Source organism: Microtus pennsylvanicus, chromosome 7 (assembly GCF_037038515.1).
Source record: "Microtus pennsylvanicus isolate mMicPen1 chromosome 7, mMicPen1.hap1, whole genome shotgun sequence".
Taxonomy (NCBI): Eukaryota; Metazoa; Chordata; class Mammalia; order Rodentia; family Cricetidae; genus Microtus; species Microtus pennsylvanicus.
Genome location: NC_134585.1, coordinates 69,106,846 through 69,133,592, shown reverse-complemented (window position 1 = coordinate 69,133,592; position 26,747 = coordinate 69,106,846). Strand labels below are relative to the sequence as shown.

Sequence of the window (26,747 nt, the reverse complement as noted above, 5' to 3'; positions counted from 1 at the left end):
TGTGGGATGCCTGTGTTTGTACAAGGCTCAACACTGCCAGAAAGAAAAATGTCATACGTTTTATATGTGGCAGACTTACAGATTGTGAATTCATATTTTATTTGTTACAGATAAGGTACAACCTTGCGACTGAATGTCAGAGTGAGTGTGTCTCAGAATGTGCTGGTGCACCGAGCACCTTCAGTGTGCTTGTGACTAGAGCTGATGGGTCTCGGGTGTTGCACAGCTGCTCTAATGCAGTACAAAGAATAGTGTTTACAGTGTGCCTCTTACATTTTATTGTACCTATTATCTTCTTGAGCTAATGTAGATTGGCACTCTGATATCTTTATTTTGTCTTTTTTCCCAGGCTGATATAGGGCTTCCATACCCACAGAGAGTTGTTCAGTTGCCTGAGATTGTATGGGACCAATATACCAACAGCCTTGGGAACTTTGAAAGAGAATTTAAAAATCGCAAAAGACATACTAGGAGAGTTAAATTAGTTTTTGATAAAGGTAAGAACTCACATGGTAAGAATTTAATGAGGAAAATGTCTTGTAATGTCTTGCTTGAATAACTCTGTGTATGATTTTACTTTTAGTAGGCTTGCCCACTAGACCAAAAAGTCCTTTAGACGCTAAAAAGGATGGAGAGTCCCTTTCTTACTCTGTGTTGCCTTTGAGTGATGGTCCAGAAGGCTCCCATAATCGTCCTCAGGTAAGTAATAGGAAATTTCTGAGAAGCGTAACAATGTTTAACATTTTGTTGCTCTGTATTCTTAAAATGAAGAGTCATTTACTAATAATGGGCACATAAACTCTGAGGGTGACCAGAAACTGTCTCTCCAGCCTGCCAGCTGAGACCTTTAGCTGTTGTGTATGTTCCAGTCTTCAAGTTGTAGCCCCTTAAAAATGAGATTGGTGTTCGTTACATTGTAGGTCTTTATGGATTTTAAATGGCCTTTGTGGGTACTGTGCCTAGGACCGGTGGCACGTGGCCTTGTCTCTGTAGGACTTGTTACTTTTCAATTTTGGACCCACATGTCTTGTTTCTAGAGATAAATTGCTGTCATTTATTTATGAGGATTGTTAAGAGTTAAAACCAAATGAAATACAAGAATATGAAAAAATTATCAGGAAATAGGTGATGTATATAAAATATGCAGAGATAGTTTGGAAATTCTAAAACATTCACCGTGCGCTCTTTGGCTATATCCTTGGTGTTTTCCATGTATTAAAAGCCTTCTTTTACATGCAGATGATAAGAGGTCGCCTGTGTGACGACACCAAACCTGAAACATTCAACCAGCTGTGGACTGTTGAAGAGCAGGTGATGCACACATGTAGCTTATTTGGGTTAAAAGACAATCTAAACTGTTAATAGTAGAAGTAGCACCAGGCAAGTGTTTACTCTTGCACTGTAATCCTTTTAATCATGAGTTTAAATAATTAGACTTGCTTTTTGTATGCCTTTTTGCATATTTTAAGAAATTTGGATTTTGAAAGTGTATGAATTTTTGAGGATAATTCTTAAAGAAAAGCCCTGGGTTTGGGAAGGAGGCTAGAAGAGATAGATATTCCGAGAAGCAGCTTTGAGAGGAAAGCCTCAAGACAAGCAAAGCTCCGTCAAGTTGGGTTTTAATTTCTGTTGTCAGGGAGCGGGGAACCCAGACTGGCGTGCCTGTGACACTTCTGTCAGATTGCAATTGAGTGTGAGCTTGATGTATGTGGAGTTAGGTTGTATATCTGTAGGGCTTGTGTGATGTTAGAAGCTGACTTTTGGTCCCCAATCAGATACTTAAATGACAGATCGCATAAAAGAGGAAGACTTACTATTCTAAATCCAGTGAACGGATGTGGTTTTGTTAGCGCTACAGGGGATCTTCTGCACATTCTGGAGCAGAGATGGTTGGGGAGTGGCATTCACTCTTCTGGTTTCCTGTGCTTTATGAGGACCTACATAAGGGTTGTCATTCATTTTGCCTGTGGTCTCTTACGTTTTTAAGTTTTCCTGTTTTCTACTTTGAGACACTCTAATTGGCCTCCAGAGTGGGGAAAGCAGTACTGTGCTTTCAGTAAAATGTGAATGGATTTATTTAGAAACCATTTTTTATTATTGATTTTTATTGAGCTCTACATTTGGAATTGAGTGTTTTAAATGGAATACACTTTCACTTAAAACTTATTCTTGGTTTGGTGCAGAAAAAACTTGAACAACTACTTCTGAAATACCCTCCTGAAGAAGTAGAATCTCGGCGGTGGCAGAAGATTGCAGATGAACTGGGCAATCGGACAGCCAAGCAGGTGATGGGAAGGGCTGCATGTAGGCTGTGCATGCAGATGCCTTCTAGTGGGCAATTCTGCTGCCACACTCACAGAACTGCTACAGTAGCTCTTGTGTGTGCTGGTTTTACGTTGATTAGCATTGCTTGTCTTTATGTTGATTGAAGAAACAGTCTAAGTAACCCTGCTGTGCATCAGTGAAAAAAAAATGTATAGTAAAGCTGGGTGGTGATGGCGCACACCTTTAATTCCAGCACTTGGTACCCATCCCAGCACTTTATTGGTAGGCAGGGCAGGCGGATCTCTGTGAGGTTCAAGGCCAGCCTGGTCTACAGAGTGAGTTCTAGGACAGGCTCCAAACCTACAGAGAGAAGCCCTGTCTTTTGGTGGGTGTGGGAGTAAATAAATAAATAAAAATAAGAAAATATATATTTTTTATTTTTTAACCTGTTCTCACTTTATGGTGAGAGTATTGACAGGCGGTTGTTACTTTTGAGCTACGCGTTCTCTCCAGACTTTTTCATACAAAGGCATACAGGCCATAATAACATGTAAATTGTCTTGTCGCAAACAAATAAGCTAGAACCGTTGTTTTTGAGACAGAATCTCACTATGTAGCCCTAGCTGATCTAGAGCTCATATATAGTGGACATTGTATCTCTTGAGTTCTTGAGTGTCTAGGGAGTGTGCTGGCAGTATCATTTTGGTTAGATTGTGCTAGTGGGTTTTGTGGCATTGTATTTATGTCATTGGATTGTCTTCTTGAGCACAGATATAAAAGCCCCCCCTCACATCCTCCTTTGTCACACACAGCCCCCTCACGTCCCCCTGTTTCACACACAGCCCCCCTCACGTCCTCCTGTGTCACACACAGCCCCCCTCATGTCCTCCTGTGTCACACACAGCCCCCCTCATGTCCTCCTGTTTCACACACAGCCCCCCTCACGTCCTCCTGTGTCACACACAGCCCCCCTCATGTCCTCCTGTGTCACACACAGCCCCCCTCATGTCCTCCTGTGTCACACACAGCCCCCCTCACGTCCTCCTGTGTCACACACAGCCCCTCTCACGTCCTCCTGTGTCACACACAGCCCCCCTCACGTCCTCCTTTGTCACACACAGCCCCCTCACGTCCTCCTGTGTCACACACAGCCCCCTCATGTCCTCCTGTGTCACACACAGCCCCCTCATGTCCTCCTGTATCACACACAGCCCCCCTCACGTCCTCCTGTGTCACACACAGCCCCCTCACGTCCTCCTGTGTCACACACAGCCCCCCTCACGTCCTCCTGTTTCACACACAGCCCCCTCATGTCCTCCTGTGTCACACACAGCCCCCCTCATGTCCTCCTGTGTCACACACAGCCCCCCTCACGTCCTCCTGTTTCACACACAGCCCCCTCATGTCCTCCTGTGTCACACACAGCCCCCCTCATGTCCTCCTGTGTCACACACAGCCCCCCTCACGTCCTCCTGTGTCACACACAGCCCCCCTCACGTCCTCCTGTTTCACACACAGCCCCCTCATGTCCTCCTGTGTCACACACAGCCCCCCTCATGTCCTCCTGTGTCACACACAGCCCCCCTCACGTCCTCCTGTTTCACACACAGCCCCCTCATGTCCTCCTGTGTCACACACAGCCCCCTCATGTCCTCCTGTGTCACACACAGCCCCCCTCACGTCCTCCTGTTTCACACACAGCCCCCCTCACGTCCTCCTGTGTCACACACAGCCCCCCTCATGTCCTCCTGTGTCACACACAGCCCCCCTCATGTCCTCCTGTTTCACACACAGCCCCCCTCACGTCCTCCTGTGTCACACACAGCCCCCCTCACGTCCTCCTGTTTCACACACAGCCCCCTCATGTCCTCCTGTGTCACACACAGCCCCCCTCATGTCCTCCTGTGTCACACACAGCCCCCCTCACGTCCTCCTGTGTCACACATAGCCCCCTCATGTCCTCCTGTGTCACACACAGCCCCCTCACGTCCTCCTGTGTTACTACAGATGAGCTTCCTGCTGTGCTCCCCAGTGTCACCAAGGAAAAGAAGGGCTCAGCTTTGAAATCACACAAATTTAAATTTATTTGAAATGATTTTGTTAAGATTTAAAAATACAGATGTGTTTGGCTCTTTAAAAGTTATTTCTTGATTTAATTGTTATCATTTGAAACTTGGCATATATCACATCATTTCATTGTATTAAAAGAGCTGTTGTGTCTCCTTAGGTTGCCAGTCGTGTACAGAAGTATTTCATAAAGCTAACTAAAGCCGGCATTCCAGTGCCAGGCCGAACACCTAACTTATATATATACTCCAAAAAGGTAAGGCGCACAGACGAGCAACCTTAGCTGAAGTCACTGGCTCCAGAGCTCCGTGTGGATGTGAGTGTGCTGGGCTGCACCTCTTCTGACATGTCACTGTGCTGCAGAGCTGCGTGTGGGTGTGAGTGTGCTGGGCTGCACCTCTTCTGACATGTCACTGTGCTGCAGAGCTGCGTGTGGGTGTGAGTGTGCTGGGCTGCACCTCTTCTGACATGTCACTGTGCTGCAGAGCTGCGTGTGGGTGTGAGTGTGCTGGGCTGCACCTCTTCTGACATGTCACTGTGCTGCAGAGCTCCGTGTGGGTGTGAGTGTGCTGGGCTGCACCTCTTCTGACATGTCACTGTGCTGCAGAGCTCCGTGTGGGTGTGAGTGTGCTGGGCTGCACCTCTTCTGACATGTCACTGTGCTGCAGAGCTGCGTGTGGGTGTGAGTGTGCTGGGCTGCACCTCTTCTGACATGTCACTGTGCTGCAGAGCTCCGTGTGGGTGTGAGTGTGCTGGGCTGCACCTCTTCTGACATGTCACTGTGCTGCAGAGCTGCGTGTGGGTGTGAGTGTGCTGGGCTGCACCTCTTCTGACATGTCACTGTGCTGCAGAGCTCCGTGTGGGTGTGAGTGTGCTGGGCTGCACCTCTTCTGACATGTCACTGTGCTGCAGAGCTCCGTGTGGGTGTGAGTGTGCTGGGCTGCACCTCTTCTGACATGTCACTGTGCTGAGTGCAAGTGCAGAGGAGAGTCCGTGGTTCTGCTTAGAGAAACGTGCTGGGCTTCAGCAGCTCTGTTGTTTTCTCGGAAGTAATATGAATGAGCACTGCTTGAAGGCTTTTGTACCAATTTTGTGACAGGAATGTCTTTATGATGTTAGATTTTATCAGGTGTTGGCTCTGCTGCATAAAGTGGAGGTGTTGCTGAGGTCTTTAGCCCTCACCATGACATGCTGGCTCCTCCTGCCTATATTTCTTCCTCTCCAAATAACTACTTTGCCAGAAAGTTGTGAGGCCCATGTGATTCTGTTACAAGGCAAGCAGTTACTTGGTGTTAGGTAATTCTTTTTAGATACTCGAGTATGACAGCTTCTCTCTAACTGGAAGGTGTTAATCTGACTCAGACCATTTTATGCTGTGATTTTCAGTATAAGTTGATCGTAAGAGTTCAGTAGAGCCAGCATTGAATTCTTGTAACCAGTAGGGTGTGTGCATGTTTGGTTCTGTCAGTGAGATTTCATCGTTCCAATAAGACATTTGTTTTCTCACGTAGTCTTCAACAAGCAGACGACAGCACCCCCTTAATAAACACCTCTTTAAACCTTCCACTTTCATGACTTCACATGAGCCACCTGTGTATATGGATGAAGACGATGACCGGTCTTGTTTCCATGACCACATGAACACTCCTCCTGAGGAGGCATCGGTAAGTTAGTTACCTGTTTCTATACAGATGACTGTACATTATGTATGTAATTTTCTGATTATCTCTCCTCTTCAGAGATTGCTGATGAAGTACATTATGAGAGTACTTGATTTTTCTGACTGTTCCTTCAGATTGCTGAGGACAGATTCTCTTTTAACTTGACAAGTCAGATTTTAAAGTTAATATGCTTTGTTTTTCATGGGGAAAAGAAGAACTTCAGCATACGCCTAAGAAGTGAGAACAGCCCAGTGAGCCCATATTCTGTCACTCAGCTTTAGTATTTGACCTGGTAGTGTTAGCTCCATTGGCAAGAGTTCAGGACACCAAGCTCAGGTTTATGAGGAGGGAACTCTTCATGTAATGGAGTGTCTGTGTCTGGTTGCCGCAGTCATTGCCTGGATGTGTGTACATACACATGCTAGGGCCCTGTGCTCCATAGGCAAGCACTATGCCAGCTGAGCTGTACTCACAATCTCGGGGTACTTTTGATTTGTTTGTTTGGATCCAAAAACTGCAGTGAACTGGAGGTGGGGGTGAAAACCCTCCTGTCACTTTCTTTACCCTTACTGCTTGCACTGAGACCTGGGTCATTTGTTCACAGTGTGCACTGTGTTGTTTGACTTGGTCCTTTGTTCTGAATTTCCTGGGATGAAATGTTTGAGTCCTTGCTGAAGGAGTGTACACTAAAACTCTGGTTGCGTAGAATCGGAACATGAGATGTTAATGGAGATGACCATGCTGATACAGCTTTCTGGAGATGCAGCTTTCACCAGATTCTGTCCTTTGTGGTGGTTAGTGTGCTGCAGATGAGGACTGCTTTACTAGACTGTATGTGACAGGTTGTCCCAGGCACTGTGAGCATACGTATCTCTCTGTTCTTCTACGTCTTGGGCTTGTTGACTGACCATATCAGTAAGCAGTTGTTTAGTGCTTCAGAGGAATAAGGGGAAACATTGTGTCACTTAAGAGGGAGGTCAGAGAGTGAAAATGGTACAGAAAGACTGGGTGAGAGTTGGCCATGTGAGGAGGGGTGCAGAACATTTCAAACAGGCGTTCGGTGACCATCACTGTAGTGTGTGCAAGGCCCTCGATTCATTTCCCAGTACAAAAAAAATTTTAATTTGACAAAATAATGTAAAGTTAATTAGATTTAACTTTTGGTCTCTCTGTGTAGCCTAGGAAAGTCTTGAAATGATAATCCTCCTGCCTCAGCAATCCTCAGAGCTAGAATTACAACCATGTATCACCATACCTTTCTGATCCCCATAGCTATTTAAAATGTGTATTTGTGAATTTTCTGATGGTAACATGTATAGGTTTCTCTTTCCAAAGACACAACAGCTAAAGATACTATATGTGCATCATCTACTCCTTACTGAAACATCTGTATTCCACCTTAGTATTGAAATTTTGAAATTAGTCCCTTTTAAGTGAACCTGAAACAATATAACTCAGAAAGCTCTTGAGTACACAGTTCAGTAGTATTGATAAGTCATTTATGTTACTGTACCGTTTCCAAAATCCTTCCCACCCTGCTACCTGAAGCTGTGTCAGACAGCATCTCCCGTGTCTCTGCACTCCTCCAGCTCCTGTGCCCACCGTCTCTCCGTCAGTCTCTCTGTACAAGAGGTGACCAAGTGAAAGCGTCTGGTGGCTGCCATATCTGTGTCTTTTGATTTACCCATCTCCAGACTGAATTATTAGGGAAAATGTGTACCAGATGTGCAAGAGAGATGGGAACGAGCACTGTGAGAGGCGTGTGGCTCATGTTTGGAGCAGCGCACACTCTGAAGGTCCAGTGTGTAACTGTTGAGTGGGGACCAGGGGAGACTAGAGGGAAGTGACTGTGGGACTGAGAGCAGAGCAGAGAGGTCACAGACAGCACTGGACACCGAGAAGGGAGAGGACAGGCTTCACGGGACGCTTTTGAATGACACTGCTGGTCAGCTCCAGGGCTGCAGCAGTCGCCACTGGATTTTACACCTTGTGGTCCAGTGTTGTATTTATATAGTCCACACTGTTTTCTAAGTAGCCAGCATAACTCGGGTCTTCCCCTTGAGTGAAGACTGTGCTGCTCTGTCCAGTCACTACAGATGCAGACTGGAAAGCAAGGGTGGACATTGGTTTGTTTGTTTGGGGAAAAAAAAAGTGTTTACAGAGCTAAGTGTGAAAACTGTTAGACTAGAAAAAAGAAACTACTGCACAGCAGGGAGGGGTCTAATAGGCTTGTGAGGTAGCCCTGGAGGCATTGGGTTTTCACTGTTGTGTGAGTCACACGGTATCTTCTTACTGGCGAGGCTATGTAGTTCAATCTCGGAATAGCATTTAAAGTCCTTTAAAATCGGAGTGACAGATCTGTGTATAAAGTGCTTGGTGCATAAGCATGAGGACCTGAATTTGGATCCCCAGCACCATGTGAACAATTGGGCATGATGGCATGCTTACATGCTTAGTGCTGGGGCAGCAAAGACGGGAGGATTGATGGAACCCTTGACCTCCAGTCTAGCTGAATTGGTGAGTGTGCACATACCAGAAATACTAGCATTAATTTTCTGGTCTTAAAAGTGAGAAATGTCAGTAGAAAAATAATCAGGATTGTGTTTCTTACACTTTGTCCATTTTCATTATCAAACTAATACTTTTGTATTTTGTTCTTTTTGACAGGATGAGGAAAGCATTCCTATCATGTATAGGAGTTTGCCTGAATATAAAGAACTATTACAGTTTAAAAAGTTAAAGAAGCAGAAGCTCCAGCAGATGCAAGCAGAAAGTGGGTTTGTGCAGCATGTGGGCTTTAAGGTGAGCAACTCGGTCATTTGATTTTTAAAATGGTGGAAAGGGATATCTGGAGTATTCAGCTCTAAAGTCGATAAGCATTCAGGGAAAGGTTCCTAAGTTTTCTGTAATTCTTTCATGCAAAGTTGTGCCCACAGTGTGGGTGTGGCAGTTGTCCTCCATGTGCACTAGTGGGGTGAAGGTCACCTGCTGCTTCCCCAGTCCCGCTGGCCACTAACACATTCCCTGGTTCACGTTGACCGACCTCATTGAGCTTCAGGAGGTTGGAGGAGGAGCCATTCATTGTATTCACTCCAGATACTTTCCTGGGTTCTTGAGGCTGGGCGTGAGAGAGGCAAACTCAGGTTCTGCTCATCCCGGCGGTCAGGCGGGTCTCTGAGCTTGAGACCACCAGGGCTGTGGAATGAGACTGTCTTCAAATAAAACAAACAAAATACCTGAGTTCACCTGAGAAAGTGGTCAGAGGCCGCCTCACGTGGGGTTTGCCAAGGAGTTTAAAAAGTGACTGCACTTAGTGAGCTTGGGGAGAGTTCAGCAAGATGACAATGTGGTGTTGCTGTTGGTCACACACAGGACAGTGCTGATGTGTGTGGGGGTGACTGCTGGGCCTGTGGAGTACCCTTTCCTCTCGACCTGCCAGTCACCTCACTCATCCTTAAGGGGTTTTCCTAACTGGCTTCTAGATTTTGAGAGGAAATGAGATTTACTCTGTCTTAGTTTGTTCTATTGCTGTGAAGAGACACCGTGACCAAGGAAACTCTCATAAAGGGACACACTTAACTGGGGGCTGCTTAGTTTGAGAGGATGAGTCCAGGGCTGTCGTGGTGGGAAGCAGACAGATGCTAGAGCAGCAGCTGCAAGCCTTACATCCCAACCCGCAGGCAGTGAACAGAAAGACGAAGGCAGACTTGGGTTTTGAAACTCAAAGCCCACCTCCTAATTGTTTCCAAAGAGTTCTACCAACTGGGAGCTAAGCACTCAAACATGAGCCTGTGGGGCCAGTCTCCTCCAAATATGACATGGGGGGCAGGCTGAGGGGTCTTGTGCATTACCTATGGGGTTCAGGCTGGTGACTGTCCACCGAGGAGTTTGACGCTGTCTGAGTGTCTGCCACTACACGCCTGGACAACTATAGGTCTGGTGTGAGCAAGTCAGGTGTCCATGTTCACACTGGTGAGTCGTCGGCACATGCCCGAGTTTGAGGTGACTGACTTGAAAACTTCTTGAGTAAATGCAGAGGTTGTTTCTCATCCACCAGGAGTCTCCTCACTGGGGATTCTGTCGCAGCTAGTGTGTTGTATTTCTCTACAGCAGGGGGAGGAGCTGTCTGTCATGTCCTGTGCCTTTCTGTGTCTGTTGCAGTGTGATAACTGTGGTGCAGAACCTATCCAGGGTGTCCGGTGGCACTGCCAGGACTGTCCTCCAGAAATGTCTCTGGATTTCTGTGACTCTTGTTCAGACTGGTGAGTGCTTTCTTTGTTTGGGAGACAGGAACCTCAAACAGTGAACTTTATCCCCAAACTTCTTGTGTAACAATAATTTTATGCATTAGATTTTATTCTAAGCAACTAAAATTTTCCTTAAATCACATCACACATCAGCTCTTAAGCAGTTTCCTATTAAGGCTTTCCAAGGGATCAGTTTAACTGAGAAGATTCTGTGGTGGGTAGATGGACATACATCTGGAGTCATGTGATGATGAGTCTGTCTCTGTTTTCTCCTTGCAGCCCACATGAAACAGATATTCACAAGGACGATCACCAGTTAGAGCCTGTGTATAAGTCAGAGACATTCTTAGACAGAGACTACTGTGTGTCCCAGGGCACTAGTTATAGTTATCTTGACCCCAACTACTTCCCAGCCAACAGATGACATGGAAGAGAGTGTCGGCTCTAGTTCTCGTCAGCACACAGCAATGGCGTCGTTGTTGAAGGTGTGCGCAGTTTGGACACTCACAGCATGAGAGCTCCCCGAGTGTTCTCGTCAAGTACAGCTCTGCAGCTCTGCACCGTGTGGCTGTAGATCAGCAGCTGAACATTCCTGGTGAGCTGAGCGTTTCCCTGGTGAGATTCCACCACCACCATAAAGCCTTGTAGGTGGTGATCTGAGATGGGCGAGATGGAAACGAGAGCACGCGTTAACGCGAGAATAAATCCCAAAGGTTTCAGAGACCTCGGTCATAAGTATGGTGATGGAAGACAAGGTATTTATATTAAATCAGTTTAGTGGCTTTCAGTTTTGTGAAAATAGTTTTCAGCGCAGAAACTGACTCATAGACGAAGTTCTAACCAATGCTGGTGTTTGCTTCTAGGATGTGTACTCTAAAAGAGCTCTGTCCGGTGGTCACTGATGGCCTTTAGTAGACTGGAGCTGCGTGACGGTTTGATACCTAACTTTTAATCACGATGAACTGTCCTTACCAAGAGCAAAGCATGAGGTGGCTGTGCTCTGCTCCCGTAACCAGCTCACGGGTGTGACTGTCGTACAGTTGTCACGCAGACATATTTTTAAAGTCCTGTTATAAAGATGATCATGTGATGTGTACATGTGGTGAAGAGTGCCACTGGTAGACTGTGTGAAGTCTGAGTCACAGCGTTAATCCCTTGAGATACACAGCCTCCTGCCTCTGTATTCGGAGTTGTCCATACAACTCATCAAAGAAAACTGCCTAATATAAAAATCATATATATGGTGATCATTTTCCCTCTTTTGTAGTCTGCACAAGATCCATAAAAGATTGTATTTTTATTACTATTTAATGAGTGATTAAATGTAGTCTGCACAGTGAGCAAGCGTTCACAAGCATTCTTTTATACTGCTGGATTTTGTTGTGCATCATTTAAAACATTTTGTATGTTTCTTATCTGTCTGCAGTATGTTCTTGAAATGTTCACTTGTCGGGATAACTGTGAGAAATAAACTATGTGGCTATGTTGTTTATATTATAGAACGCTCGTCGTGGCTTCCTTTCAGCAAGTGTTAGCTAGAATTCATCACTTGAAAGCCTGTCCATCTGTGTGCACTTTCTCTTCTCTACAGAGGGTGAGGAATGTGAGCTTGCGTCCTGCTGGGGGTGCTAGTGTCTGTCCAGTGTGCTGCACACTGCACGGCAGTGCGCTCACCAGCGTCCACACGGGGTCTCAGGATGAGGTGGACAGTTCGTGCGAGTAGTTCTGTCCTGACAAAGTCAAGTCCCGTGTATAGAAACAGGTGATTTCCAACAGTTATCAACCAGGAAAAGATAGTATGTTGTGTGGTGGATTAAGTATTATACTAGTCTTGTTTTTAACCTTGTTTGTTTTTCCTGTTTTTAAGTTCAGGGAACATTATTTACTAATTCTTTTCAATACTTAGCACTAAAGTATTAAAATCTACCCTGAATTTTTTAAGTAAGAAAAATAGAATTTTAAATATGGAAATGAGAATTTTAAATAATATATTGATAATGTATCACTGGTCATATTGATGCAGTCTATTGTGCTCAGAAAGAAAAGTTGACAGGTTTTTATCTCTGGGTCATTGGTGAAGGAGAGACAGCTGGACTAGGTGTCTCTATACTAAATGCTCAGTTCACAGCCAGAGGGCTGCCTTCCGTCTGTAAATATGCAGGACGGGTACAGCTGTCTTGTATAGAAGTAGTACTAGATCGCTCTGGAGAGCAGTTTCCATCCATCCACAAATCCCACGAAGCTTGAAATACACCTTGGAAGGGGTGTGAGTGATGCAGCTGTAGTGACATCAAGAGTGGACACTTGAACGTCTTTCTCAAAGGCCAAGGTTTTAGGCGGAGGTCGTGATGTGGGTTTTTCCTGTTGAACAGAAGATGGATTTATTTTGGATTTTTTCAGCTCTAAGCACATCATCCCTATGACTTGGTGGGAATGTTTTCTTGTAATTTTATTGAAGGATTGCAGAGTGGGTGGTGCTCTTCTTTGTGTGTGGACCTTTCATCTGTCTGCAAGGAATACTGGCTGCTGACCGCTGTACTTGAGAAGCAGTGTTGTGAAGTGTCTTAGTAGGTCAGATTTGTGTCGTGGCATGTGATGCTCAAGGTGTTTGCTACCAATAACACACCAAAGCTTTTGTTGGGGAGAGGCACCAATAGCAAATGCCGGGACAGTCCTTACAGAGCACAAAGCAAGCATGTGGCAGGCAGCTCACTGGGTTCTCAAGCCAATGAGGCAGCTTCATTTATTGCCCTGTTTTCATGGGAGACCTAGCCAGAAAGAAACATATGCCTCGAGGCATATTGTTAGTGTAGTGATGAGACCTGCCTTTAAGATTTGTCCGTGTTAAGCTTGGTTTCCTAAGCAGGAACAACCCCCACTGTCAGGTACTCTGTGTACTCTGCGTGGTTTTGATACCTTTGTTTCTTGTGCATTGCTAGAGCACAAACCTGGGCCCGTGGCCACATTTGTGACACAGGAGAGAGATCTGTGAGTGGCTGGAGGTGACTCGTAGGAGCACACACACGTACGTGCATCTCCATTGCCCCCACCTGACCCCGTGGTGTCCTTAGACTCCTCTCTCCCTCCTTCCACTTAGATCCCAGGACACAGCGGACTGAGGTATGAGAACAGTATTTAAAGGGTGACAGAAAGTGACCTCCTGCTGTGCTAGACAAGCCTTGTGTTGTGACATTTCCCTTACGGCCATGTGAGATATGATGAATGAACTTTCTTACTGTGGACAGCACGTTTAAAGCCATGGTTCTGGGTGCCCTGGAGGAAGCGAGCGTCTCCAGGCATTCATTGTCCTTTTTAAGCCTATACAGTTCTGGTTTTCAGTGGCAGAGTTAGTAACTGCTATTCATGTGATCCCAGAGGAAGCCAAAACCCACTGCTTTGCTTACAGGGAGTATGTATCTGTTAAATGGAGTGATTTCTGAGAGTTGTGTCACATTGAGCTTCTTGAGAACACAGTCCATATCTGTGTCTCTAGGCTCTGACCATTTAGCAGATTCTCTACAGTAATTGTTGGTTATATGACCCATTGTTTTGCTAAGTTAAACTTTTTTTTCTTTAGAGGTAGTGGGGCCCAGTACATGAGGTGCCAGTAACTCTAAGGAGGTCCCTTGACATGCCCTAGAGAACAGCCTCTACATCCAACTTAACCAGTCAGATCATCCATGGGTGTGGCTCCGTCATGCTTGCTGGGACGTTTTGGGTTCTGTCACAGCTGGGAAAGTGAAGTATCTTTGATTGAGTTCTAGGAACTCGTTACTGATTTGCACTAACTGCATGTAATGGGGAAACGAAAGGCACTGAAACTTATAACATGCTATTTCTCAGTAGTAACAGATGTGTTGGGAACTGCGATAGAAAATCCAGGCCTCTGTGGAGCTTATAGACCAGCACAGAAGACAACAATGTACAAATAAGCGTCAATAGCCCTTAGTTAAATAAAAGAAAAACAGCAGTGTGAAGAGCATTGTCATCTTAGGTTGAGAAGCCCTCAGTGGCAAGGGTAATTAGTTTGGAGTGTGGGAACTAGCTGTGTGGATCAGCTGTAGGAAAAGGCAGGAGGATGCCAGTGGTCAGGGCCAGAGCCAGCCAAGAACTTGGTTTGCTTGGGCAGCTTTGAAGGCAGGCGCTGTGGCTTGAGCAGATGTGTGAGAGGGAGGGAGGGCACAGACCAGTTGGGGTGTAGCCTTGAGTATAGGTCCTAGCCAGGGAGTTGACATTTGTGTTGTGATGTTGTCCACATGCATGTACAACCTTGCTGTGAAGAAATAGTGATGGCTGCTGGGAGCCACTCTCAAGAGCAATGTATGTTTTAGCTGTTCGTTGGCAGACTGATTTGCATTCCCAGGTACTGATTTCTTTCTGTTGAAGTTTTCCAAAGTAGCTGCCACCTGATGGAACCTCGGGCTGGTCTCCCTGTCTGTCTGCGTTCCCATTTCCTCATCCAGAGCTGTGGGTGTGGTGTTTGCCAGTGTGTGTTTTGTGTTTGGAGACTGTTTGTCCCTAGAGTTGCTTGTTTAAGCTTTGATCCTGTAGCAGCACTTGGCAACTTTACTCAGATATCCATGTTCCCCTATCGGGAGTGTGACAGCCTGGGGTAGTGTAAGAATTCACAGTGTGGATCTGGGAACATGATGCACCCTTGCTGGTAATAGAGACCTGATTGTAACCAAAGAAACTTACTTTCTTGTCCAGCATACACTGGCGTTCCTGTTTAAGAGCCAGTGCTAGGGAAAAAGAAATAGGAAAATGACCATGTATCATGAATACATTCACAATTTCTCTGTAATAGCTCAGATCTGGTCTGTGGCCAAAGTTCAAACCATATAAGTGGATCATAATTTTAAACTATTACTGTGTTTGCTTCTGTTTGGAATGAAAGCTGTCAAAGGCTTTCTAGAATGATGTGCGTTACAAATAAATAAAGAGTTTTGCTGGTTTCCATTTATTTCATTTGTACATAACTGTTTTGAGGGAAAAAATGATTTTAAAAATACAGTTCTGTCCTGGAAACATATCTGTATTTGCACACTCGTTGAGGAAAAGAATCATGCAAACCGAACTGTGTATTGTGTGGTGATTGAGTGCAAGATGCAGGTATTTCAGAAGACAGAAGCAGCTCCAGTTGAACAGCTCTCGCTGGTGTGGCGCAGGTATCTACCCATGAAACATACACAAGAGCCACAAGACACCCACGCATTAGCCTGTCCCCCGGTGTCACTTAGGATACTGTTCCTTTCTTCTTACTTGGGCAGTATGTCAGGAAGTAATCATCTCTTATCAGAACTGCAAGATGGTTTTGTCCAGTGAGTGAAGTAATCATCTCTCCTACTTTAAAATTACTTTTGGTCTCTTGACGCTCAGACGTGCCAGACCACACGGAGAGTAGCTTGTACAGCTGCTCATATTCCATGTAGCTGGGCTCTCAAAAATGGATAGTACTGACTATCCAAAAAGGCTCCCTTAGAGAAGCTGGGCAATGTCTTATTTTGAAACATTTCTGTCAAGTACTGCTGGCTTGGTGCCTCTCTGTTCCACAGGGCAGTTAAAGTTCCCACCAGAGCCAGTGCAGGATGACGTGTCCAGGCTTGCCCCATGCTAAGGAAATACCCACTTCAGGGAGGAAACAAAGGGGTGAGAAGGAAGCTGTGATGGAGAATTAGGGACACGGTCTCCCTGTGGGACCCGGCAGCACAGGCGGATCCCACACTGCTCTTCCTATCCTGACTGCTCTGCAGTACAGCCCGGTGACAGAAAAACGTGTACCAGAGAGGACAGCTGTCTACAGGAGGGAAAGTGGGCAGTCCTAAAGATACCATGCATGGCTTCCAGGTATCTCTTATGTGAGTCGGGCTGGGCAGGAGACAGCCTGCTAGGATGGGGGGACACAGGGAAATGTGTTAATTAGGGGACGGATTTCATGTTCTTCTGTCTCTGCTTTCCTTAACAGTTGTGCATTTTCTCCTTCAGAAAACAGAGTCAATAGCTGTGCAGAGCTGAAGAAAAACTTGATCTGGTGTTCCCTCTGCGTTTACCTGTATTTGAAAGGAAGGGAGAGTTACTAGCCCTCTGGCCTGCTTATAAATGGCATTTTTCTAAGATAACGAAACAAGATTACCTGCTTCTGCTCAGCAAACTTAAAACATACTGTCGTCCTGTTCACCGCTCCCCACCCGCACCCACAGAGGCTAGAGAAAAAAGCAGGTCCCTCTGGAGCACTAAGAACCGAGAGGAGGGTGGGTCTCTGAGACCAAGACCACCCTGGTCCACATAGCCAGTTGTAGGCCTGCCAAGGCTACATAGTGAGACCCAATAAGTGGAATTAACCTCTCTAGATTAATATGAAAGAGCAATCGCTACACACTCATTTGCATGCCCCAAAGCCCAAGGCTGACACCACCAAATGCTGCCTGGGATGTGAAACAGCCAGAACTCTTGATGAGTGGAAAATGGCATGGCCACGTGTGAGAACCCAGCAGCTTTATTCCACACGGAACTCGGATACAACCAACCTGCCTGTGCGTGTTTACAACAGCTTCCTTGGTGATTGGCAAAACTTGAAAGGTACCAAGATGTCGCTTAGCATTTACACAGGCAAGTAGTGGCCCCCAGACAGTGGAGGTCACTCAGCCTAATACGAACGAGCTTTCCATGCACTTGACTAAGTGGCAGAAGCCAGTTTATAAGGGGCACGTGCTGTATAGTCAGGCCATGGCAGTGTAGAGGGAGGTGAGGGTTAAGTGGGAGGATCTGAGTGTAGTTGCTTCACATTGTAGACTTGTCCAAACATACAGTGAACAACACGAAGGTGTTGATGTCAACCATTGCCTCTGGGTGACAAGTACAGGTTCATCTACTGTGATAAACGGATGGCTGTTGAGTGATGTTGATAGTTGAGGTGACTGTATTTGAGGATGGGGTATCTGAGAACTCTTCAGTTTATCTGACCTAAATGCTCTAAAGCAGAAAGTTCATGCAAACAGCAAACTGAGGGCAGTGCTCAGAGCATTGGTAGAAATCAAGGGACACTTGGGTGTTGCCTTGAGAGCCCTTAGATGACGGTGGGAGTGTAGCCTGGACCAGAGGGCTCAGGAGCAGGGGTGTGGAGAAGAAGCAGGACTAGGCTCACAATGTGCAGATCCTGGGGCAGAGTTGTTGAAGATAGATGATTCACCTGTGTAGGGAACCAGCAGCAGATGGAGCAGGAGGGGTGGTGTCCTGGACACCCAGCCAGCCGCTGCAGAGAATAAAGCTCCTCTTCAGAAGGCGGCCTGGCCCCAGAAGCTCTGCAGAGGCCAGAGAGATGGTGGTAGCATGCCTTAGACCTCACAGGCCTTACTTGCTTAGGAGAGTTGATGGGGGGGGGGGGGGGGCTTACCACTTAAAAAGGAACTGAGTTCCTGCACAGTTTCTAGCAAAACTGCATATACATAGGTCAATGAGCACACAGGTGACTGGAGCCATGGTCACCAGCAGTGTCCTGAGGGCTTGAAGCCATCAGCTGTGGAGGTTCATCCAAATGCTAACAAGTGGGGAAAGTTTTGGGAGGAGGCAGAGGCCTGGTGGCAGTAAGATCCCTGCAGGTGGTCTAAGAACTGGCTGCAGCACAGGGCCCAGTGAATGCCCAGGCTCTGTAGAGTATCCAGCCCCTTGCCAGAGGCTCCGCGCACAGTCGGCACGTTTTCAGATGATTTTACCATCTGCTAATTGTACTAAATAGTGGGTTTTACCATGATGTCTTCATAATTGCACACAGCATCCCTCAATCATAGATAGCTCTCCAGTCTCATCCTGTCTCCCACTGCCTCTCGGTCTTCCAAAAAGGCCCCCTTTTTAATGGTTTATTTTTAGAATCTTGATTCTGCATATAAGAGAAAACATGCAATGTTTGCTTTTTCTGAGCATGTAGTTAACCTGCTCTCCACTTCTTACATTTCCCTGGATATAAGTGATGGTTTTCCTTTTATGCTTGGATAAGCTACATTTTCTTAACCAGTCTTTTGATTCCACACTTGAATATTGTGGAATATACAGCAATATACAGGAAACATGGATGCCCAGGAGACAATTTTCCTGAGAGCTCAGGGCTGTTTGAGGTAACTTAGAGGAACAATTTGTTTTTTTTTAATTCTTGTTACCTGCCTACAGAAGCTTCAATTTTGCAACCAGAAATCAATTTTTACATGTTTAAACACTCCCAAAATCTTATCTAGCAATATTTTTATGTATTTCATTTCTCTTTTCCACATTTTTTTTTTTGAGACAAAGTGTCATGTATTCTATCTAGGCTGGCCCCAAACTCCTTTATGTAACAGAGGATCTTGCTTCCATGCCTCCAGCCCTGAAGTGCTGGAATAACGGAGATCCACATTAAGTTTATACACACATGACCAGAAACAAAGCTAAGTTATATTGATCTCTTCATAGGTGATCAAACCAGAAAGATAGATGACTCATGAGAGAATATGGTTGGTTCTCCTGGAGAAGAATGGGACCCTAGGAGACAGTGGGGCGTTGGGGTGGGGCTTGTGAGTGTTTGCTGGCCTGTTCGGTGGTTATGGGAATGTTTGTTTTACTCTTCAAAGTGTTCGTATTTTAAAAGTATGTTTAGGGCCCTCAGCTGAAGTGTTTTGTAGCAGGGGTCATCACCCCTGTGCTTAGGTCCCTCACAGCACCTGGCTTCCTCTGCCCCAGTGCCAGCAGAGGACACTGAGGGACGAAGCCGCCAAGAGACAACAGTGCAGTTGTGCAGGGGCACGGCGCTCGTTGGCAGTGAAGTCCAGCAGGAGTTCACACTGGTAGGAGCCAGGCAAGGGGCTGAGGATTAGGTATGCCTCGCACGGTCCTGGGAGAGCAGAGACAAACTCTGAGAATGATAAAGGTGGCTAGTCATGCCACGTGTGAAGTTGAAGTAATGAAGGAACAGTGACCTGAAAGACAGGTGACTGAAAGGTGACTCCTCTCGTCCAAGCCAAGGATCAGACCACAAAACTAAAGTCTGATACTTGTCAACTACATCATTATTTATCAGATAGTTTGTTATTTGGTTTTTTGAGACAGTTTCTCTGTAGCTTTGGAGCCTGTCCTGGAACTCCCTCTGTGGACCAGGCTGGCCGTGAACTCACAGAGATCCGCGTGTCTCTGTCTCCTGAGTCCTGGGATTAAAGGAGTGCACCACCACTGCCCGGCAGTCAGCTATTTTTAAATGGCTGAATGGTTGGACATGGGTCAAGGAATGATGGTGGAATGGGAGGTGGAGAGTGAGCTACAAGGAAATGTAGAGACAAAGGTTCCTGAAGAACAGAGACGTAGGTGTAAAACTTTGCAAAGAACCGACAGCCGCTGAAGTAAAGCAGAGAGTCCTGCACTAGCAACGACAGTCCGTAAGTGTACCCAAGCCTGCTGCTGTCCCTATCTCAGGGCTTTGACTGAGCTCTTGGACGTGAACTAGAGTTGAGCTAACTGGGCTTTGCTTGGATGCTCTGTATTAGCCATGGCTGAGTTCCTTTTCTTTTCTTTTCTTTTTTTTTTTTTTTTGAGACAGGGTCTCACTATGTCAACTTAGGCTGAAACTATGTAGACCAGACTTGGCCTGTGTGACGGGATCAAAAGTGTTTACCACCAGGCGTCTGTCGTGTACAGATGAGTATGGGGTACACACTACCCCTGTGTTCCTGCAGTACCAGTACTGGAATGCAGCTGTGCCCCACTATGCCGTGTTTCTTCAGGGCCGGGAGACAGCTGTAGGGCCCCCGACAATGTCAAGTCTGAATACAGCGTCAGCAAGTGGGAATTTACAGGTAAGAAGCAAAGTGGAGGCCAGTAAGGATATTACCAAGCGGCAGCACGCCAGCTAACCCCACCTAACGGTTCCTGCAGTAGGCAAGCTGGGGGAAAGCCACCTGTGGTGGGCTGTGGTTATAATCTTAGCACTGGTGAGGTAGGGGCAGTTTCCCATAGGATGTCACAGACAGGGACATACTCTAGGAGGTGATGGGCATGGGGTAGTGCTGATTTAGTGGTCTTTGCTAAAACTGATTTATATATGAAGCCTACAGATGGGCTTGGAATGTTCTAGAGCTTGACCAAAGTTTGAGCCAGAGAGAATCTTATCATCATCCAGTTGTTCCTGAGGACGAGATTATCTCTCAGCGCTGTTTTATCTCCAGAGTCTGACAGGTAGGCTCAACACAGAACAGCTGGCCAAAAGAGCATGACTTGCTTGAGTGGCATGTTTCCCCTCCTCCCACATAGGCTTCTGGATCTTCCTGGTGGGAGATCCTGGGCTTCAGTGGGGCTAAGGGATGCTCTCATGGGAGAGCCATCGAGTGCCTGCTCTGAAGGACAGTGCCCTGGGATTCCTGGCCAATCAGACTTGAGCTGGGGGGTGAGAGGATGGGGGTGGGAGGCGGTGCTAGCTTCCGTGTACGGCCTTCATTTTGCAACATGGTTTAAATACAAGGATTTCTATCATCTATCCATCTATCCTCTGTCTCTCTATCTATGGAAACTCTTCCCCAGAGACTCATGCTGTGGTCTTTGCTTCTGCGAAGTCTGAATGTCAAAGTTTAAAAACGAGAGAAACAGGCTTTCCCAGTAGAAAGTGGCTTTTGGCTGTGGTGAGAGGGCAACCCATTCACAGCTGGCCAGCCTCATTAGGCTAGTGAGACACCCTAAGTGCAGCCTCTGTTTCCTATTGGCAGGCGAGGGTGTCTCTGGTGAGGTAAGTGGATTGCCACAGTGGAGTTACGGAGCAGCTCAGGAAGCCTGAGCAACGGGGTTGACCCAGAGCCTCTGTCCTCTCCATTTCTACCTGGTCCTTCCCTCTGTCTGTTCATCTCAGTTCCCGTAGAGTAATTTAGGTGAAATATAAGGGGCTCTTCTATTTCTGCACAGGAATGAAGCAGACCAACTTACATATGTAGAGCCACGTTTTGTGGGGTGCTTTGAGACAAGGAGTCACATAGCCCAAGTTGGCCTCGAACTTGTTATGCATCTGAGGCTGGCCTTGAACCATACCTCCTGAGTGCCCGGGCTTCAGCATACTTAGTCAATTCTAAGGTCCATTTTTGGTGCTTGCAGATTTAGCACATTTAAACAGTAAGCTAAGAAGATGCCTGAGTTCCTTGTCCTCTGAGAGCAGAAAAGGATTTATGGGATTAGCAGACATGAGACTGCAGTCTCCACCACATTGTGCATGGTCCCCATGACTGCAGCAACTCGCTGTTCTCAGTCAAAAGGAATTTCATGATCCACTTCACCCCAAAGACTCCAGTGCTGAGCCTGCAGTTAAACTGCAATGTCCTGGTGTGTAGTAGAACACTGGGTGAGCAGGTTCCTCTCAACCGACGGGTCTGCCTATAAGGCTTTGAAACTTGATAGCCCCGTGGCGAGGAATGTCCTGATCAGTATAGAAGACATTGGATTTTGTTGTTCGTTTGTTTTTAATCAGAGCTAGTGCTGGGAAGTGAGGAGGGTGACCTTGGTGGCTGCCTGTTTTCTTTGTTCTTTCTCTTTGCTTCTGTCTGGGGATGTAATGTGTAATTGTGAAGCTGGTGGTTCTCCGAGTGATGTTCTCTGAGTGATGTGGGCTTCAGGAACCAACCCAGTGTCAGAGTGGACTAGCGTTAGTGTCTGCCCCATCACTTCCTATGCTGTCTGCTTAGCACACTGCCTGTGACCACGCCCACCACCACGTCCAGGCCCTTCTGTGACCACGCCCACCATGTCCAGGCTATGCTCTGCGACCACGTTCTGTAACCACGCCCAGGCCACCACCCTGTTGTACGCAGTCCTGCTCTGGAGTGTTCACCCCGATTGGGCAGTGGAACTCAGAAATGGGTTTGCTATATTTTTTAAAAATGAGCATGATTAAAACTGGAGGGGAAAACTTCTCCACCAAGAATCAAACTAACAGGCTGGAAGAATTCCCACAGCTGCTGCCCGCACTTTATATCAGAAAGACCCGTAAGGAGGACGACTGGCCTGGGATTTTCCACCACCCAGACAAGTGCTTCCAGCAATATTTGGTCAGTGTTGGCACTTTTCACAAGTGCTTTGTTTCCAGCTACTGACTTAGCAAATTCACCCTCTGTGGACTAGCTCTCCCCCACTTAGGCTAGCTTATCCATCTTTGGGGCTTTGCCCTGAGGCCTGCACATCCCAGGTAGAGCATGGTGATTGATGGCAGCTGCCTGCAGAACCCAGACGGAAGGGAGGAAGCTGTGGTGTGGTCCCCCTTCACATTCTAAGACAGGAAGCAGAAGCTGTGCATCGTTCCCATGTCACTCCTACATCCTAGGCGTAGAGTGTGCTCTAAGAGCTGATCTGGCAGCCACTGTGTACACAGAGACCTGGCAAGGCAGTGGAGCCAAGCCACGTCTCCCCTCTGTTCTCTGGTGTCCGTTTTCAATACTGAAAAAGTCGATGATAAATGTTACTTCTCTGGATCCAGATGCCGCATCCCCAACAAGGGGAAGCCTGAGAGAGGAGCCAGAGGCCTGGGAACCTGATGTCTTGGAGAGTAACACAGAATTGTAAGGACTGCACAGGTTTCTCTGAGAACCCTGTTAGTTCAGTGTCAACGAGCCATTCATCTGGGAGTCTGCAGGTTTAGATTCAGATAATTCAAGACAGAGAGGAAGAAACACAGAGGTGGGGGGATTTCCTGATTCTGAAATGTGATAAACTGAATTCTGTCTGGCCTTCCCCAGTCTCAGACTGAAGTGGAAGAAGTTCCCTTCTACCTGGAGAATTCCTCGGCTGTTCCAGGCAGCACCAAGTGGGGAAGCTGCCTAGGGGCTTTAGCCTTACAAAGGTTCTTGCAGCCCTAAATTTCTTTAAATTATTTTTATTCCTATGTATAGATGGTTGTATTGCCTCCATGTATATCTGTGCACCAAGTACATACAATGCCCTTGGGGGACAGAAGAGGGTGTGAGATTCCCTGGGACTCTTTAAGAAATGATTGTGTCATGTTGTGGGTGCTGGGAATTGAACCCAGGTCCTCTGGAAGAGCAGCAAGAGCTCTTAGGGGAGGCACTCGCTTCCACCTTCAGCCCTGAGTTTTACTCCTGTGCACTCAACGTGATACCTTCATGTTTGTTTATTTTACTAATTTTTTCATCTTATTCATTGGTGGGTGCATGCACACCAGTGTGCAGAGCAGAGGGGGACAACTCATGGGGTTGTGTTGGGAATTTCCTTCCAGTGTGTGGGTCCTGGGACCTGAACTCAGGTCTTCAGGCTTGGTGGCAGACACTTTTGCCCATAGCTCATCAGCCTGTTTGTTTTTTAAAGGTGTAAGTCTTTGTTGTTTGTTTGTTTAATGGCAACAAGTGGTTACAGGAAACGCTTGAGAGTTTCAACATTCTGGATTGCGGAAGAGGCACTTTCTTAACCTTTCTTACTAAGGCATAGGATTCTGAAAAGGGGGGGGGGGCATAGATAGGTTTAGGACTTTAAGAATTTGCTCTTGGGATGGAGAGATGGCCCAGCAGTTAAGGGTACTGGCTGATCTTCCAGAGGACCCGGGTTCGGTTCCCAGCACCCACATGGTAGCTCACAACTGTTTGTAACTCCAGTTCCAGGGAATCTGACACCTTGACACCCGTGCACATAATAAAAAAAATCGCTCTCAATAGTTTTACCCCAGGAATTGATAATATTAGCCTCAGAGAGCAGTTTGCTAGGAGCTGACTGATACCTGCCATCCTGGGGACTGTACCCTCGTGCCCTTCCCATGTTTCCTCGGCCCCCAGTAGCTGCCCTGCAGTCTACCTTCTGTGCTCTTCTCTGGAGGACAGGGGAGTGAATTGCAGAAGGAAGCCCCACAGTGGCTCCGTTTTGATAGATTCTCGCACGCCCCTCCTCCCATTTCTGCACCTCTCTCCTTGACCCTTAATGTCACCGACAAGTGAGTGACCCGCCCTCCTGACCTTGTGGCCTCTCCTTTGGCTCTACTGTTCCTTTTCCTCTACTGACTTCTTGGTGATGTCCCTAGACCATGTTGCTTCGTCCTTGGGTTGTGTGTAACTCTGACCTTACACCCTGTGCTCTCTGCCTGCCCTAGTAAAACCCTAAGCGCTGTAGGTTCAAACTACATCAAACCACCATATGTGGTTAGACCAGACACAAGTTATAGAATCTGGGAAAGAACAGGGACTGAGGAGTGTGCCAATATGTGATATTAATGGTGGCCATGTGGACTGCACTGTTGCATTGCATGACGTCATGTGCCAGCTTCTCCTCCCCCCCAGCCCCACCAACTGGCCTGGCCTCATGTGCTTCTTCTCCCCCAAGGTACAAAGGAGCCAAGTGCCAATCAAGCCCTGTGTGAACTCCAGAACCCAAAGGTGTCAAATCCAGGACCTGGAACAGGCCTGCCCTTGGGTCATCCTGTTCACCTGAGGTCTGGCACCACCTACAGTTAGTGCTAGAGCTCTCACCTAAGCTTGCCCCTCCCTTTTTCTTTTTACAGTACTGGAAATTGAATCCAGGCCTCATACCTGTTAGGTGAGTGCTCCTCAGGCTTCATGAATGTTAGGTGAGTGCTCCCCAGACTTCATGAGTGTTAGGTGAGTGTTCCCCAGGTCTCATGAGTGTTAGGTGAGTGCTCCTCAGGCCTCATGTGTGTTAGGTGGGTGCTCCCATGAGTGCTCCCCAGGCCTCGTGTGTTAAGTGAGATCTTCCTGTCTCAGCCTCGCCAGGGATCACAGGCTCATGCTCTAGGCCCCACACTTGCTGTCTGTCTTTTGGGAAAAGAAGTTTCAGCGACTACAATGGCACCTGCTGCAGATTAGGGACCAACTTCTTATGGCCATCTGACCTCAGATACTCTTTTTTTTTTTTTTTTTTAAGGACAAGTTTTCCTTATATGACTCTGGCTAGTCTGGAATTTGCCTTGTAGACCAGGCTGGCCAGATTCACAGAGACCCGCCTACCCCTGCCTCCTGGGTGGTGGGATTAAAACGATGCACTACCATGGTCAGCGCCCTCTTCTGTTAATGTATATTTACCTCCGATCAAGACAAGAGCAAGGGAAGAAAGCAATTCCTGTTTTGTTCTCACTCCTGCAGCTGCCTGCAACTTTCCCAGACCTGTAAGAAAGCTTGCCTCTCCTTTCTCGGAGAAGGAAAGAGCGTGCAGCCCATTTGAAGATGAGCCTCACCTTCCGTAGCTGTGTCTTTGTCTCATAGTAGGCGATGACGGGGATGGATGCTCGGTGGTAGGCCTCCAGGCGCTTGGCAATGGTCCTGGCAGTGTCCTCCCCTCGCTGGCTGCTCTGGCTTCTCTGAAGGAGGCGGTTGGTCATGGTGTCCGCCGAGCAGTCCATGCAGATCACCAAGTGTGGCTCTCCAATCTGGGGCGAAAAAGCAGAGCATAGCCGGGTCAGCTGGGATTCTAGGGAAGGTCTGGGGGCCCTTCCATTCCTGGGGCTCTCGGTGCCTCAAGCGCCCAGCATCAACCATACTGCGGTAGAGATGGGACTGGTTCTCGGGGCTTCTCACTTCCAGAGCAAACCTCGCTGCCTGCTGCCTCAGAGCTCTGTCCCCATATAGCCAGTTGGTCTTTACATGAAGGGGAAGGGGGTGTGTGCACGTGATCATGTGCATGGCTGTGTACATGTGTGTGTGTATGTGTGCAAGTGCATGTGATATGTATGTGCATGCAAGTGTTTGCATGCAAAGGTCTCTCTGACCTGGTAATTCCTTCTTCATGCCACTAGGGTGCCTTATTCCAGCCACCAAGAATGACCTGTGCTGGGTGTGTGTTACCTGGAGACAGGGGAACACAGTGACTGAAAGCAGGGACAGACTGGAGTCAAGCTGTTAGGACCAGAGTCTGGTGTAGCAAGTTTCAAAGTGGACTTCATCCACCCCTGCCACCTTTCACCTAAAAGCTGCCCTTCCCCTGAGATACGGAGCCCAGCCTTCTGCGCCCATGAGTCTGTGCCCTGTGATTCTTGAGCAGTGGAAGGGGGTAGGAAGGACGCTACCTACTTTTCGGGGTAAGGTAAGGGCATCCTAAACTGTTTCCACGCTTGAGGCCCCATTGTGCCTGAGTAATTTTTATACTACCCCTGTGGTACAAATATATAAAATAGCCATACAAATTAAACATTTGCTGATAATACATTATGAAGAAATTAATTCTTAAACATTTGGTATAAACTGCACTGTCTGGTCATGTGTAATACTTAATATAGGGGAAACTAGCTACTTTCTATGATGTTCAACTACTCTGACATTGCCAAATAGTGAGGAAGTCTCGGTTAGCCACCAGGAGAGGTCACGTGAGTAGAAACTCTAGGCTAGTCAGCTGCCAACACATGCCCAGCTTTCCCCAGTAGCTGACTATTACAATCCCGGGGACCTCATGGGAGGATCCCTCCCCCAGCAGAGCCCAGCAAGCTGCACAACTATGAGAGATGAAAACAAATTGTTCTTTTAAACCACCTGACTGGATCATTTACTAGAAATCCCACCCATCA

The 26,747-nt window shown here is 47.0% G+C and overlaps 2 protein-coding genes across 8 annotated transcripts in view; one reads left to right on the top strand and one right to left on the bottom strand.

The window, feature by feature from the left end:
• Window positions 1–15,203, top strand: part of Zzz3 (zinc finger ZZ-type containing 3) — a 69,825-nt gene extending 54,622 nt beyond the window's left edge. For 5 of the 6 annotated variants that reach the window (XM_075981053.1, XM_075981054.1, XM_075981052.1 and 2 more), the window contains 9 exons: window positions 350–497; window positions 584–699; window positions 1,240–1,311; window positions 2,184–2,285; window positions 4,493–4,588; window positions 5,844–5,996; window positions 8,661–8,795; window positions 10,155–10,255; window positions 10,520–15,203. In XM_075981053.1, the coding sequence (XP_075837168.1) occupies window positions 350–497; window positions 584–699; window positions 1,240–1,311; window positions 2,184–2,285; window positions 4,493–4,588; window positions 5,844–5,996; window positions 8,661–8,795; window positions 10,155–10,255; window positions 10,520–10,664 (1,068 nt within the window). In that variant the 3' untranslated portion in view covers window positions 10,665–15,203. The remainder of the gene's footprint in view (window positions 1–349; window positions 498–583; window positions 700–1,239; window positions 1,312–2,183; window positions 2,286–4,492; window positions 4,589–5,843; window positions 5,997–8,660; window positions 8,796–10,154; window positions 10,256–10,519) is intronic. The other variant, XM_075981051.1, reaches the window with a different exon arrangement.
• Window positions 15,178–26,747, bottom strand: part of Ak5 (adenylate kinase 5) — a 187,408-nt gene continuing 175,838 nt past the window's right edge. Inside the window, exons 13-15 of one of the 2 annotated variants that reach the window (XM_075981058.1) lie at window positions 25,425–25,616; window positions 24,524–24,527; window positions 16,095–16,290 (exon numbers count right to left, since the gene is read on the bottom strand). In XM_075981058.1, the coding sequence (XP_075837173.1) occupies window positions 16,235–16,290; window positions 24,524–24,527; window positions 25,425–25,616 (252 nt within the window). In that variant the 3' untranslated portion in view covers window positions 16,095–16,234. Of the gene's footprint in view, window positions 16,291–24,523; window positions 24,528–25,424; window positions 25,617–26,747 lie in introns of both variants that reach the window. The other variant, XM_075981057.1, reaches the window with a different exon arrangement.